Source organism: Maylandia zebra, linkage group LG7 (assembly GCF_041146795.1).
Source record: "Maylandia zebra isolate NMK-2024a linkage group LG7, Mzebra_GT3a, whole genome shotgun sequence".
Lineage (NCBI taxonomy): Eukaryota > Metazoa > Chordata > Actinopteri > Cichliformes > Cichlidae > Maylandia > Maylandia zebra.
This window is the reverse complement of record NC_135173.1, coordinates 51,744,485-51,761,270: the sequence shown is the minus strand read 5'-3', so window position 1 is coordinate 51,761,270 and position 16,786 is coordinate 51,744,485. Positions and strand designations below refer to the sequence as shown.

General features: G+C 39.4%; 1 protein-coding gene across 1 annotated transcript in view; it reads left to right on the top strand.

The window, feature by feature from the left end:
* Positions 1 to 3,199: 3,199 nt before the first annotated feature.
* Positions 3,200 to 16,786, top strand: part of kcnt1a (potassium sodium-activated channel subfamily T member 1a) — a 42,916-nt gene continuing 29,329 nt past the window's right edge. Inside the window, exons 1-4 of the mRNA XM_004549763.2 lie at positions 3,200 to 3,665; positions 5,779 to 5,949; positions 13,725 to 13,804; positions 15,904 to 16,051. Of these exons, the coding sequence (XP_004549820.1) occupies positions 3,499 to 3,665; positions 5,779 to 5,949; positions 13,725 to 13,804; positions 15,904 to 16,051 (566 nt within the window). The 5' untranslated portion in view covers positions 3,200 to 3,498. The remainder of the gene's footprint in view (positions 3,666 to 5,778; positions 5,950 to 13,724; positions 13,805 to 15,903; positions 16,052 to 16,786) is intronic.

Here is a 16,786-nt window from a genome sequence, read left to right as displayed (position 1 = left end):
AAAGTAAATTATAATTTAAATATTAGAAGCTGCTGTGATTTTTGTGTTTGTTTGTTTTAGGGTTTATGGCCATGACTCAAGAGTTAATTTGATTTTACCACATTTAACAAGAACATCTAAAGTGAGGAGATTTTTTTTATCCAAATGTGCAAAGGTTAACGTCACTTTAATGACATGATGTTCTACAAAAATCACTTTTCAACTCTATGCTGTGACTCGGGAACAGACGAAGTGCTTCGAAACTGCACCAAGACTGATTAGCAGAAGAATTTATGAGTTTTCACAAGCCACCAGCAACCACTTAAATATGTTTGGGGTTTTTTTCTAATTTATACTTTATAATATAATATTGTAGTTCATCAAATTTTTGTCTGGATGGCAGAGCGTCTTTATCTTTCCCACAGTTAGACTGTGAAACTTGTGACATCTATAATCCTGCTAAAAAAAATCACTGTTGTTCTTAATATTTTCCTCCAACAACACACACAAATTACAGAAAATCAAGATAAGATGTCTGTAGACATTTTTTTTTAAATATTATTGGCTTTTTTTCCATTCTCACAATCTTATTTTGAACATGTTTGCTTGCTGACATTAGGTCAGAGTACAAAATCCAAGTATAAGAAAGTATTAGGAGTTTTTTCAACCTACATAACAAACACTTAACACTTAATTTCACTATACTAAATACATAGCTGCTGGATTCACCTGAGATAATGAATGAGTGGAATAAGACTATATTGCAATCCAGTAATTATTTGTAGAGATCAGCCCGGCTTTAGCACGATGTTACTGTAGTCATATGCAAAAGGTTTTTGGTTGAAGCGCAAATGTTGTGTTTAATGTGCTTTGTGAAGAATGTCCATACACATTGCATACGTTCTTTTCAAGGATTGAACACACTCAAAAGCCCTCGAAGATCTTCAAAGACCATCTTCTTTCATTCTGATCTAGAATCTGTGATCAGTATTTGAAAAACAAGCTGACAAGCAAAAGCCTACAAACATTTTGCTGGACTTTACTGCCTGGCATAAATATAAAATGAATCCACATCAATTAATCTGACTTCAGTTATATTTATAAAGTGCCAGTTCACAACAACACTTACACCTGGTAATATACGAGAGAGAAACCCAATGATTCCCTGTGAGCAAGCGCTTGGTGGTATTTTCGATATCAAACCTTTACACATCTCTCCCGGTGGAATCCCTTAATCTCATGTATGCACTCTTTATCTACAGCATTAGAAATGTTTCCCCGGAGTGAGAATGACTGACTCAATCCCAAACGGCTTCAAACTCTTCAACAACCTCGTGTCACTGCCGTCCCAGTGAATCATATCACCTCACCCACGTCTTGTACATACTTGCTCCAGCTTGCGTCATCAGATAAACAAAGAAATAAATAATAAAAAACATCCAGTCAGTCAATCTTTTCTCTGTACATTAGATTTATTTATTTTTATTATTTCTTCTGGCGCTTCTGGATGTGTTGTTGAAATCATTCAGCTATGCTCTTTTTTTCTTTTTTCCCACATATCGTTTAGTGTTCATCATTAGTGACCTTCTCCTGAAGGATAAAATTATAACACAGGGACTGAAAGACATCTCGAAACAGTTTTTGGACTCAGCTAGTCTGAAGATTTCATATTCGGAGTCTTCGTGCATTTTGAAAAGCTGCACGTTAATACCTGCCAAGCTGCTGGGCTCTCATCTTTCCCCTGCTGTGCGATGGTAAAGATGGCGGGGTTTCCTCTGCATGGAGGGTGATTTTCTGCTTCAGCTCATTACAGCTGAGAGAAAACTGACAGCAGGCACAAAGGAGAGAGCTCATTTGAGTGGGCATCGTCCAGTCACCATCATTAGTCTATAGATGCATATCATGTAACTGTGTCTGTGTGTGCATTTTTATACTATGACCTGACTTGTGGAAGGGGGCAAATAAATACTCTTAAATATGTCTTTTTCCATTTATGAATTTGTTATTATAATTTGTCATCTCGCTTGGCATTACTTGCTGTGGAATAACAGAGCAGCAAGAGACACAAACCCATCACCAGTGTGTTGCAGGAAAGTTAGAATTATTGAATTTATCATGGCAATGCATTCTGTATATGAAGTGGTATGGCTGGGTTCATGCAGATAATACACTATATGGATGAGGTAGGGTGTTAAATATGTATGTGGTTGTACTGTACATTAAAATGGATAATTAAATGGATAATTGTATTTCATGACATATGATAAAGCAGTACTTTTGGACAGGTGTAGTTATATAATCATAGATCTTACAATATATGTATATATATATATATATATAACATACATATATATATATATAACATACATATATATATATATACATATACATATATATATATATATATATATATATATATATATATATATATATATATATATATATATATATATATATATATATATATAACAAAGGACCATGTATTACATAGCCATATTTATTTATAGCATCTATGTACATTTTGTAAGGTGTGATCAAAGCAGATATAGAAGATGAGCTAAACAGAGGTAGGATATAATACGCATTAGCTTCCTCCTACTCCTTTTAAAAGGGGAAATGGTCAACATTTTTTTTTATCCATGGGAATATAATGGCTTTCACTGATTTTGTGTGCATTTGTTTCAATGCGGATTAGATTAGATTGATTGATTAATTAACATATTCATTGTCTCACAACCCTCATAAAATATCTATATATCAAACACAGCTGGGCTATTTTCCCTGCAGATGTTTACTTGTGATGCTTGAAGTGGATTTTGCTGACACTTTTTCTTCTGCACTCTGAATGCATTTCCCCCTTAAACAGTATTTTTGCTTGATTGTACCACAATTGCTTAAGATGGCAAACATCCAATAAAAACAGCAGTACAGCACAATATAAGCTTTTTAAAATAAATAAATAAATAAATAAATAAAAAGTCCAAGCGTTGTTCAGACTCCGTGGTCATGCTTATGTTGAAGGCTGAAATGCGCTGATCTCTTGTGTCCTTGCCTAAATGTTAATGTTCCCGTTTCAACTTGAGCTCTGTTGGAGTCTCTGAGGAGACTCAGAGCCTCCAACAGATGGTGCTAAACTCTCTCTCTCTCGCTCTCTCTCCGTCTCTGTCTCCCTCATCATCAAGAGTTGGGTGATAATTCGACAGTTATGTCATGAGGTGTACCCGCACCTCAATAAGCAGAGCTGTGATGTTCGCTGCTGCTGCAGACCTGTCCTCTCTGCGTCCCACAGTGTTTCCCACTCTACACGCTGACAGCCAAATGATTTCACTCAGCGTGTCCGTTTGAAGAGTTGTCACATCGCTGGCAGCCTCTGTCTGTGCGTAGGCTGACACAAACTCACCTTCGAAATGCACCTGGATAGGTGAGAGGGGCGCGCGCGCGCGCACGGTCAAAATCACTTTTAAAGGAGCGCGTGTTTTATCTCCAGGAGTACACTCCTTTTTGGCAGATCACCCTCCGATGCAATTAATCCAGGAAGACGACTTCGCCAAGGGAGACTCAACGCCGACCACCGCAGCACTCCAGTCCGACGGCAGCGCCGGATCTCCGGCCAAAATGTGCAGTGAATGTTACGTGAATCAGTCATTTGTGAACGATGACGGGAGCGTGAACGACCACAAGCCACGGTAAGACAAGCAACAGCTCAGAGACTCCAAGTAGCCTCAACCGGCGAACTTCATCCATTATGTGATTGACGAGGATGAAGTTAGATCCTGTATTCATATATATATATATATATATATATATATATATATATATATATATATATATATATATATATATATATATATATATATATATATATATTTATTTATTTATTTTTTAAAGTATATTCACTTGCGGGTTAGTTTGGGATTTGATTCTAAAAAAAAATATCAGGAAATTTGCCTGTTGAATAATGTGACTGATGTGACGTAAACGTGTTGCATTGTTTTTCTCATCCATACACAATCTGCTCATCCGTCATCACCTGTTTTGTGTCCAGCTGTTCACCGGTGTGCTGTCTCAGCTTTCAGTGTTGGCCTATAGATAACAGATTATCTGCAGCTCATATGAATCCATTACCAGGGCTGGTGATGCCTGGTTTGACCCATGCACGCACATGCTTTCTTAAGAACATTTGGGATGATTTTTGGCCAAAACAAAAACCATCTTCTCTTAAAAAATGGATACTGAAGCCATACAGATATATCACATGCATCCATACGTGCTGAACTATTTAAATGTAATAACACATTTTTCATGTCTTCACTTATCTTATGAGAGCTGAATGGTGAACTTTACTCCTGGGTTGTATTTGCTTAGATGGATGAGTTAAACAAAATCACAGTATCAAAATCAAAACATCCCCTTCATCAATCATGCATTAAGTTTGACAAGGTTAATGGAGGACCAAAGCTGACAGACACAGTGATGGAGATTCTGTTTTGTGCAATTCTAAGAGCCTGAAAACGTTATTCGTCTTCACACCAAACCAGGTTCACTTGCATTAATAACTACCCTGCAATGAGTCATATTTTATCAAAGGATGCAATATTTTAATTATGGAGGTGATGTGCTGACCGGCGCTGATCATTTAACAAATATTAAAAGCAAGAGTGTAATCTCACAAAAGCATCCATCCATGCTGCGACAGCCACACAGTTAAAAATATTAAGGCATAAATAACGCCGCTCACTTCACTCTGGAGTTTCTAATTCATCTCATTTCTTCAAGCGACAGAATCAGTTCATCTTCCCACATCATCTTCTCCAGCAGTAAAGGTAAAATCCCACTATGCTGTACTTAACCTTTGCATGTTACTCAGGCTTTCGGGCTGCACATTAGAGAGATGTGTCTCAGCATCTGCAGCCATTCAGAAAAACACAGCAGCTGAAGATTTTTTACTTTCTTTCCCACTGGTTGAGATCAACTTTAATCCAAGTTATGAATCTATAGTGATTCATAATCATCATTCATAATATGAATGATGTGTACTTGAAGCTGAGCCATATGTTGAACCTGGTGGTGGACAAAATACTCTTGGATATTTTGGAAAAGTGAAGTAATAGTACAACAATGTAAAAAATATACCACTACATGAACATGCCCTGAATTGAAAGAAGGCACTTTGATCCGTGTCTAAAAAGAAAGGGTATTTTTTTCCATTTCATGCAAGCATGTGTATACTCTGTTAATCTAAAGAAACAAACGCTTCTGTTAACAAAGTTAAATCCTATTAATAAAGTTGTGGAAAGTACTCAGGTCTGTCTTCTATGGTCTGTAAGAAGCACAGGAGCGACATAACCTTGAATGCATGCTAATTTCTGCTTTTAAGCCTGAATCATCACACAGCAGCAGCATTTTAGCCTGTCCCTGCTTCTGTCCCAGGATAGTGAAGAAGCCACAATGCATGGTGCTTCAGGTGAACATATGTTGGCTGGTTCTTCATTACACAAAGATTTTAGCTGCAAAGGTCATTGTTTGGGATTATCTTTACTAAAAATACAAAAATATAAACTTTACAGTACAATATAAAGTATTCATTAGGGGCATTATCCTTTTTGGTCTGATTTTCTGTAACTCCATACCCGGGCCCCGTCAACTGCACTTTTCCATCCCATGTTTACCTTCCTTGCCTCCTTTCCTTCTCCTTGTGCTTCTTGTTTCCTTTCAACATTGGTTCAACTGGCTTCCTTCACTTTTGCACAACTTTCTCTGCCTTCTGTTTCTTTACTTTTCTCCTGTCCCTCCCCCCAGCTCATCCCCAGCCCCACTCCAGACCAAAAACAGCAGCCGCAGTACTGGGGTTATCTTAGACATCTCTACTCTCAAGATGGAGCAGCTAGAGAGCGAGGTGCTTCCTCTGCCACCCCGTTTCCGCTTCAGAGACCTTCTTCTTGGGGACCAGAGCTTCCCGAATGATGACAGGTAGGCAGGAAGCTCTGCTTATAACACACAAACTTGGCTGAGACGTGGTGTTTGAGGTGGTCAGGAACCGAAAGAAGTAAGCTGAGAAGAAACTGTCAAACTTAAAATTTGTACAATTCTGACAGACGCATCAGCTCATAGACATATAACCTTTATAATGGGTGTTATAGGTAGCCTAATATTTCAGCTGTCTATACACCAGTTTAGCAATTTCTCAACATTGAATTTAGCTTCGTATTTCAGGTAATTGTCTCTTAAATTCAGCACTTTTGCTGTTTGCCTATTACTTTTAACAAATTATTTTGACTATTGACCCTTAGCTGAGCTACCTGTGTTAGCTGTTTATTGCTTTTTACTCATCTAAGTTGAGCTGTTGCAACATTTATTTGTAACTCTTAGGTTTTGGTCATATATAATTAGCTGTTTTGCTATTTGTAGTTTACTAATTTGAGTTATTTCAACATTTAGTTGTTACTTTAAGTATTATAAGTATTATAGCTAACATGCCGGCTTTTTATCCTTTCAATGCACCATTTCTTTACGTTTAGCAAACAGCTGTTTGCCCAATAAGATTGGCTATTGATCTCATTTTTGCTTTACTTTAGTGAATGATTAATGTTAGTTAGTTAACATTATTTGCTAACTAGCACTCTCTCAGCAAGCAAGTGTAACAGTTGAGTTAAACGGTGGATGTTTTTTTGTCAGAATCGGTTAGTTGTCCTACTTAGTTTTGTATCCCAAAGCAAGCAGCTGTAATCTTTAAACAAATGCTGCTTAATCCTCTTTAATGTGGACTATTTGGGGGTAAATCTAATAATAAAGAAAAGAAGACCTTGGTTTCTTTTCGCACCATTTTGTGAAGATGAATCTACTATTACTAATAACTGTGGTAATAAATTGTCAGATTAATTGATGTTGGTCAGCCTCTATAAAACGTTATGAAAGCATTAAGTGAAGTAGTGTAAAATGACGACATCTAAAAAAGAGCACACATCCATTATTCCCCCTGTTTTATTTTAAGTGGCTGCTGTTGTTGTTAATTTTTGACTCCAACTGTTTGAATTTTATGTAAGTTATTAGTGTTTTATTTGCAACAGCCCCAAGACATATACAGGGTGAAAAAAACAAGTAAATTGAATTGAATTAAATCTCATCACAGCTCTGTTGGTCGTCCGCGCATGTTGCTTTCACTTATCAAGCGTGCTGATTGCCAGACCTTTTTTTTTTTTTATTCCTGACAAATACTGTTATTTGGAGTTTAATCCCACTTGATTCACCTCTTTGTAGTTGCTGAAAAGGCTTTGTTCATGGAGTGTTTACCAGTGTTTGCCCCCTCCAGACTTTAGCACGTAGGAGCGCAGTCTGAAGTGTTCTCTTTTTCCGGTCTAAGTGGCGTTTGTGTTTAAAAGGTGCCAGAAACGTAGCAGGATTTGCGGCGCTGTCCATGGTGCTGAATAAGAGGGAGGTGCATGAGAAGCTGTGGAGCAGGTGTCTGTGTACGTATTTGAAGATTGAAGAAGTTTGACTTGAAACACATTTTTCTTTTCTGCGACAACATTGCGACCTACTTCACTGTCAGAATTGAAAATGAGATCTCTCCGTCGGTCTATCTGTCTTTCCTCATCTTCTGCCTTCAGCGCTCTACTCAGCTGCAGCATCTGTGTGTGATGCTTCTGTTTTTCTGAGATCTGCTTCACTGGTTTCCATCCTGAGAATAAAAAACATTCTACTTTAGGGAATTTAGAGACCTTCTTCATTAGTTTAAGCACAAACTCAAAGAATAAGAATTAGGCACTCTTTTTTCTCTTACAGCATAACGTTTTGAAGTGAATTGACGTTCATAATTTGGGTAAGTCAGCTAAAAAGCTAAAACGTCCTCGGGATGTTTATTCAGTGCATAATCGCGTGTTCTCCAGATGGACCGCTGGAGAGGTATGATCAGATGTAATTTTAGAAGTGATAACAGCAGCAGCAAGCATTTCAGACTGTAGAGCTGTTTGTAATATTTGTCATATCTGTTTTGTTTGATGAGGAATAACAACAAGCTCTGCCAATGCTTTTAGTCAAAAATGACCTTTTCTCCAGCTGTCCTCACAGCTATCCTCGTTTTCTCTTCGAGAAAGCTCCAAACCTTTCCAGCTCCTATTTAAATGGTTTCCCGTCTTTTTTTCTGTTCTGTCCCTGCAAATGAGCGCATCTTCTGTCCTTAGGAGATAGTGTTGTTTATAGGGGACTGATGCTTCAGGTTAGCGTTCCAGTGGTCAAGTCAAGAGCTGTGTCTTGAAACCCCAAATGTCACCGGTCACATCTGTCCGGGGAATCATCCCTCACTCAAAGGTTCCTTTCTAAAGGAATCAACACTCAGTAGTGGCAACATAATTTGCCACAACTGAGTCCAATTTCAAAAATATGTCTCAGTTTGCTACATGATCAATGTGTAAAACAACAGAAAAGGTCCACTGCCCAGACTGTCTTGTGTTATATTAAAGCTTGTTTTGTCTGTAGTAGAAAATATCTAAAGTAGATATTAATTGTTTATCTATTATGTAACTTTTAAAGTAGTATAAATGGCTATGATAAAGTTATTTATTAATAGAAAAAGCTGTAAAACATGAAAATACTGTTAAACGTTCATGATCTATGCCCCCCTTTAGATTTTCCAAAGCCTTCCACTGAGCTGGATTGGAGTCTTTGCCAGACCAATTCTGGCCCCCGAGCCTTATGTTTGACTGCCCTGCCTTGACTATCCCCTACCTGATTTTTATCTAAACTTTGTGATCCTGAACACCATGAGGTGTCTTACAGGCAGAGGCTGTGATGTAAGGGTGTTCACGTGCAACTCAGAAGCCACACTGAGTGGCTGTACTGGTGTGGGCGAAAGGGGGTTCAAGAGGGATGGCCTTTCCTCCTATTTTCAAAAGCACTGACTGCTGGGGGCAAGGTCATCTATAAATTAGTACTTCAGACATCGCAAATTTAGAGGAGACAAAGAGGTGGGAGACTGAAGGGAGGGTGACTGCCAGATCAGTCCTCTTGATTTTCCTTTCATCTGCACTGCCTGTTCATTTTTCTTTTTGTAAAAGTGCATCATCTTTCTGTTTTTGTCTCAATCCACCACATCCTGCAGAGCAAAGCCAGCGTCATCACCAACTTGTGTTTAGCATGATCAGACAGAAGAACAGACGGTAAGGCGGCACATTCATTGAGACTGTACGAGCTCCGAGTCATGAAAACTTCCTTCCAACAGGCTGAGGGTAGTCTGCTGACATGCTGCTGATGCCAACAGCAAATTAAAACAAATCCGAGTTCATCTGACAATCTCTCTGATATGGCACAGTGAATGTTTACAGCTTTGTGCTGCTGGAGAGGACCATGCTGCAGCAGCAGCAGTTAGGGTTATTCCTGTCAAAGCAACGTTGCTGTGGCAACAGGCCCGCGCAAAGAAGGGAAAAAATAAAAAATAAAAACGAGCTGCGGGAATATATTTCTAAAAATACACCAACAAGCATCTGAAAATAAAATATATTAAAAAAAAGCCGCTTCGTCTATGGTTTCTTATTTTTATCTTCTTATCTTTATCGTGTCGTTTCATAAGTTAAAGCTAAAATCAGTTCATCCTCCGGCAGTGCTGCGCTGGTATTTTAGAGCTGCAGTGAGGCACGTTGGTCATCTGTAGGAATTCAAACTGGTTGCACGACGCAGCTACAGGTGTCCTGCACGATGGATCCGGAGATCCTCATCCCAACCTGGAGGTCGGACACGTTTGGTAGTGGTGACGCCGGGCAGAGGTAGGGCCACGCGGAGAGGAGAATTTACCCTCCGAAGTGCGCACGATGTCCAAATGTTAATGGAAGTGGATGCGCCGGTAAAGAGGCGGGAGAATAATGCTGTCCACGGCTTTTTTTTCCCCTTCTCTTTGCTGTGAATTATTATTTTCAGGCGGGAAGAGTCGTAGTTATTACGTATTAGGAGTTATTAGGAGATAAGCAGGAGTTTGATAAGAGGTGGAAAAATAAACAAAAAAAAAAAACCTTCCTATTTATTTATTTATAGGGGCCAGGATCAGAAAGTCATTTCTTCTTTACGCATCGACACTTCTGCTATTATAGAAAGTAAAACGGTATCTTAAGGTCGCTATTGTGGATTATTATGTTCTCAGTTACTCCTGTACTTCTTTTGTTCAAGTGTGAAAACCCCCACTCGCGAATTTGCAAGGTGACTATTTAAAGTAGTCGAAAACGGAAAGGTCTTCAGTCACGAAAACGCGCAAATGTTGACTGCTGAGACGCACATGAACTGAATCTTTGTACATTTTGTTTCAGTCGTACCAATAATTGATTTGTTTTAGCGGTAATTTAAAAGTCAGCTTAGTGTCACATAAATGAGAAGAAAAAACAAATTAACTGAAAGTTTGTAAGATTTTTGGGACTTTTTGCTTGAGGACTTTTTACATATATATTAATCCATATATTTTCTGTCAATTGATGAATGGGCCTTTTGGATTGGAAGCAACAGGTCTATGCTGTTATTGATGAACCCCTCGAGCTGCATTGATTTAATGAAAGCGAGGCAATGATCACACACACACACTCGCTGAGCCACAAGCAAGCGTTTAAAAAGATCTAATTGGTCACAGAAGTGTGCGTCTTGTTGCCTGAAACTCCGACGTGACACTGCAGTATGACTAATATCAGACCTCTTCAGTTCGTAATTGTGTGCTCAACAGGAGCTGATTAAGGGCCATTACTTGTACCCATTAGGCCTATGTATGCGTGGGAGGGTATAAGGACGCGATAGACAGACAGACAGACACAGACAGAGATCAATCTGTAGGACTCTCATATACGACAGCACAGCCTCTCATTTGAAGTGTTTCTGCCTCCAGAGCCCATTTCTGTCCCGCTGCTGGCCCCATGTTACAGATGTTTTTAGTTCTCATCGCAGAGCGGTTCTCTCAGTTTTTTTCACTGAAGGGTTTCCATCACTGTGATGTAGTTTTAGTGTCGTGAAGAACTGTAATAGCCATTTTAGTGCCGCATCCAACAACCCACACCGCCCTTTCCCTTCCACTGTGATCCTTTCAGCCACAAGCCAAAACTTGAGATTAATGGAGCATCAGTGAAGCGTTGCAGTTTTTCACCCTTTCTGAAATCCTGCTAATCTCTCTCATGCCTTCCTTTTCATACCTTCCCATGCCCATGCATCAGAAAATAGTACTGCAAAGACAGCACTGAAATTCTCTTTCATTCATAGCGATCAAAGGAGTTTTTGCACTTTCTCTCTTTTTGCCACACAGCAAGAAGCTTGTTTTTAAACCTCCTGGTTCACTGTTGTTTTCTTTACCTGTGTGGGTTTCCCCTGGTGTTCTGGTTTTCTCTTTCAGTCCAAAAACATGCTTGTTAAGTTAATTTGTGGTTTTAAATTGGATGGACATGTGGATGTGAGAGTGTGTGGTGGTTGCCTTTCTTTCTGTGTTAGCCCTGTAATAGTTTGTGCTGTCCTCGGTTCTTCCCATCTTTCAGCCCGTGTCAGCTCAGCTAAGATCCAGCCCCTTACAAGCGAGATTCTTTTTCCCAAGGAATCTCTCCTAAACCCAGCTAGTTTGGATTTAGCATAATTTGATGAGGTATACAGCGCTGTGCAAAAGTCTTGAGTCACTCTTCATTTCCTAATACTTTACTAGGAAAATGAGAAACAGATGCAGTGATTTATTGAGTTGTGCAAACATAGATGGAAATAAGGTAAATGAGATAAAACAGAGTTGGTAGAATTCTAACAAAAGTCAATATTTGGTTTGACCACCTTTAACTTCAGCACAGCCTCAACTCGCTTAGCCTAGCCTTCTTGTCATTTCTTTATGTAGTCTTCAGAAATAGTTCTCCAGGCTTCTTGGAGGACATTCAAAGCTCTTTTATGGATATTGGCCACCTTTTGTTCCCTTCTCTGTCAATATGATCCCACACTGCTTCAATAATGTTGAGGACAGGATAGGACGAGGCCAATTCTCAGCAGATCCTGGTGTGTTTTAGTTTTCACTGTGTGGTATGATTTTACTGAACTGTGTTTGGGATTATCACCTCGCTGAAAAATGAAGCTATTGCCAAACAGCTTCCTTAAGAATGTCTTCTTGACAGCCATCCTTGTACTGAGACCATTTCTGATAAGGTTTCATTGGATAATTGGAAGATGGATAATTGGAAGGGCTAGATGCAACTCCCAGGTCTTTTGTCAGGTCTTTGCTGGATTTACCTTCCCTATTTCTTAATGACATGACTTTAAAATACTGTTCATCTGTTATAGGTACTTCATTAGACCTGCCACTTCTGATTTTATCCTCAGCTATCCTGGACTTGACTGTCCAGTTTCTTCAAACCTTGTTTCCTCTGCAACACGTTTCCTCAGATATATACCAAGTGTTTAGCTAAGAGCTCTCTGGGAATCACCTTGTTGCTTCTGGTATGTGTAGGCACAATGTGAATTAGTGAAAAAACAGCAAGAAAAACTTTGAAAGACCTTCAGAAAGTCTGGTGAACCTTTCCTCAAGACAACCTTAAAGAAGTTGTAAGTCTCCCTCCTTCAAAGAGAAATATAAGAAAATAGGAGTGACTCAGAACTTTTGCACAGTACTATATTGACTCAAGCATCTCACCAGCTGGCACGAGTAATAAGCCAAGCGATACAGTAGCAACAGCACAGGCAGTCAGTTGTTGGCAACAGGGTCTTACATTTGAAGTGTCTTCTTTTTGGGAGTTTTCATGTTCTCATTGTGCCCGTGTTGTTTTTCCTTGGGAGTCACGACAGTTTGAAAAAAATGTCACAGGCACTCAAACTAGATTGGACCTCCACATCAAAACCTGATGGATGGGCTGATGCTGTCACAGGGATGCAGGAGGATCAGTCTTTGACAGCTTTGAGAGTGCACAAACGCAGCTGTGTGGGGAGATGCAGTGATTTCTAATTTAGCATAAATATGAGCAGCAACAGGATTAGGATGAGAGATACTGAAAATGTTACTAAGGCATACCAGAATAAAAATGAATCTCCTCACACTCAAGATATTTTCTCAATAACCACAGTTAATTTGTAAAGGAGTCACTGATGAATATACATTTTCATCTTCATTATATCATTCTTAATAGCAAATACAAACGGGTGTGCACAATGTCTCGCACAACATGTGTAATCCTTCTGTGGGATGGTGCAGAAACAAATCTAATATTCATTTATGCACAAGCGCGTCTTTTCATTCCATTTCTGGATGTTGGGTTTCTCATCATAAAACATGCTTTGGTCTGATATGGAAATCTAGCAATGCCACTGATAGATGTCACTGACACAGTGATATCTGCATAAACTGTTCCCATCTACTATATGACCTTTTTAATGATGATATCAGAGGAATAGAAAAAAAAGGCTCTGTTCTCTTCTCTTTTCCTTTTAAAATATGAATGTTGTTGTCTTGCATACAAAAAATGTGCAAAAATATTTACCTTCGTCTCTTTTAACTTCACTCCTGGCTAAAATGATGCTCCACCCTAGCAGCTGCTCTTTGGTTTCTTCAGTTGAAACTGCGTGGCCTACAGGAGTCCTGTCATGTAATTGGAAACTAAATCAGACACAGATAATTACATAACTCTCCTCAGGCAGATAATTACAAAAACAGCATTATGAATATTCATGCTGTATTAAGGTCGTCGGTTTGAAAAACATCTTCGTATCTCTGTTAATGCTGCTGATTCTTGTGTGACTGTCTCTCTCCCTCTCTTACCTGTTAGGGTGCAGGTAGAGTTTTATGTGAACGAAAACACTTTCAAGGAGCGCCTGAAGCTTTTCTTCATCAAAAACCAAAGATCAAGTAAGTGGATGGTACCGGCCACCATCTCATGTTCTTACGATGAGTGCTGCTTAATTGAAAGGGCACATTAAAGGGCAACGCGACAAAAGCAAACCCAGAAAGCTGTGCATAATAAGACCCAAATGTGTAAAGAAGGGGAAATAATGATTGAATATGTACATTTGCTGACTTCTAAAGAACAGTTTTAAATTTTCATGGTAGTTATATATTAATTTTAATATCAATTAAAAATCCAGAAAAGACTCATTATATGAAGAATTGTGAATCGATTTGTATGTCACTGAGTGAAATAAGTATTTGATCCTCTACAACCCAGCCAGAATTATTCTGATTCCTGCAGATTGGTAGTATGTGTCAATTGCAATCAATCAAAAAATCAGCCAAGCAATTAGAGATGGTCCTGATCTCAAGTCATTATGTGTATAAAGCACACCTGCCCACAGAATCTGTTTCATCCATTCCAACTGCTCCACCACCATGGGCAAGACCAAAGATCTGCCAAAGGACATCAGGGATGAGATTGTAGACCTGCACAAGGCTGGAATGGGCTACAGTTGTTGGTGTGATTATTCAGAAATGGAAGAAATATAAAATGACCATCAGTCGCCTTCAGTCTGGAGCTCCATGCAAGATCTTGCCTCATAGGATGATCACGAGAAAGGTGGTGGATCACCCAAAACCACATGGGTGGAGCTTGATAATGATCTTAAGGTAGTTGAGGCCACAGTCACCAAGAACTCCACTGGTAACATACTACTACACTGTAAGGAATTGATATAGATTGATATGTTGCTGCAACCTGCAGGGCGATCGTGGCTCAAGAGTTGGGAGTTCGCCTTGTAATCGGAAGGTTGCAGGTTCGAGCCCCGGCTTGGACAGTCTTGGTCGTTGTGTCCTTGGGCAAGACACTTCACCCGTTGCCTACTGGTGGTGGTCAGAGGGCCCGGTGGCGCCAGTGTCCGGCAGCCTCACCTCTGTCAGTGCGCCCCAGGGCAGCTGTGGCTACAATGTAGCTTGCCATCACCAGTGTGTGAATGGGTGGATGACTGGATATGTAAAGCGCTTTGGGGTCCTTAGGGACTAGTAAAAGCGCTATATAAATACAGGCCATGTCCCCTGCTCAATTGGGCACATGTACAGGCCCATCTTAAGCCGCGAGAGTTGAGACTCTGGTGTGGAATTTGTGGTTTTCAGGGTTTCTATCGTCAACTCGGTTTCCCTGGGTCTTTTCCGACGTTGTAGTTGTGTGTCTTATTTTGAATGAAATATTTAATAATAATATGATCCAAAGAACACAATCCCCACAGTCAAGCACAGAGGTGGAAACGTTGTGCTTTGGGGCTGTTTGGGGCAATCCGATGATGGATTAATGGGGCAATGGACTGGGCAGTGTACCATAAAATCTCTTCTCTCAGCCAGAACACTGAAGATGGGTGACTTAAAAGAAACCACAGAGCCAACAAAGGAGTGATTAAAGAAGAAGCAAATTAAGGTGATGGAGTGATGGCTTAGCAAGTCTCCAAATCTCAGTCCTGGAGAAAATCTGTGGATGGAGCTGAACCTTTGAGTTGCCAAGCAGCAACCACGAAACCTAAAGGATTTAGAGAGTTTCTGTAAAGAGGAGTGGGCTAAAATTCCCCCTGAGATGTGTGAAACATGGTGACCAGCTACAAGAAACATATTGCCGCTGTGCTTTCCAACAAAAGTTTCTCCCCCAAGTATTAAGTTAGACTTTGCTTAAGAATCACTGACATGAAAATCAATGATATAATTCATGTAATTTGTTTTTTCTGGATTTTTGGTTGATGTTTTGTCTCTCTCCAAAAAACTATAAAAATTATAAAAATATTTTAAAAATTAGAGACAAACTTACAAATTCAGCCCGGGATCAAATGATTATTTCCACCATTGTATGAGAACACCTGTGGAGAATCCCAGATGTTTTTTCCTTACCTGTCAGAGATTTACTCTGAAGAAATGACACTGTGTTAAATACAGTTTAAACTTAAACACAGGAAAGCCTATGTACACACTGTCACAATAAATCTTACTTACAAATAAGATTTATTTATACAAATCTTATTTTCTTTTGCCTTCAGGCCTCAGGATTCGTGTGTTCAACTTTTCCCTGAAGCTGCTCACCTGTCTGCTGTACATCATCAGAGTAATGACAGACAACCCCGCTCAGAGCGCAGGCGCCAGCCACAGCGCTGCACAGCAAAACGCTCCCAGTGGCAACAACAAATGGTTTGTTTAAAATAAAGGTTTTCAGGTCAAGTCGAGGATTTTTATCAAGCACATTCTAACGCAATGCTATCACAACACTCTCAAAAAATGAAAAAAACAATTATAATGTTAAGATTTGTTATTCATCCATTGCAGTTGATTAATTCTTTAAAGGAAAGCAACAAAAAAAGGTGAAAAAAGAAGCTAAACTGCAAATAAAATGCCGAGTACTGAGTACTGAATATAAGGTTACTGGTTAAGGTTGCTCTGCATATTATATGTAGGAGGACTGTTCCACAGGTCGGGATCATAATATCTATTTAGAAGCCCTGGAGTCTGCGTAATCACAGCAACAGCAGCCTCCTTTGGTGTCATTTAGATGACACAGCATGCTCATGTGCGATACTATATATAGGATACTGTATCTATTGTACGCATCATAAGACCTAAATGTCACATACTATGATTTACTCATGAAAGTGGTCCCTTTCTCATTTTTTAAAAACCAAATTATTATGAATTGAATAAATATTATGTGTAAAACTGCCAATTCTAGAGCTGCTACACGCAAACGAGTGCAGACCTCCCAGTTTGCATCTGTTCATCTAGAGTCGCCTCTCAGTGACTCTAGATAACTTTAGGCCAGTCAGTGGTGATCTGTAGAGGTAATGTCTCATTCCAGTGTCTGCCCCATCAACTTTTTGCTGTGCTTTATCTATCTGCTGTTGTGACCATGAATAACTGGTAATCAGAGTT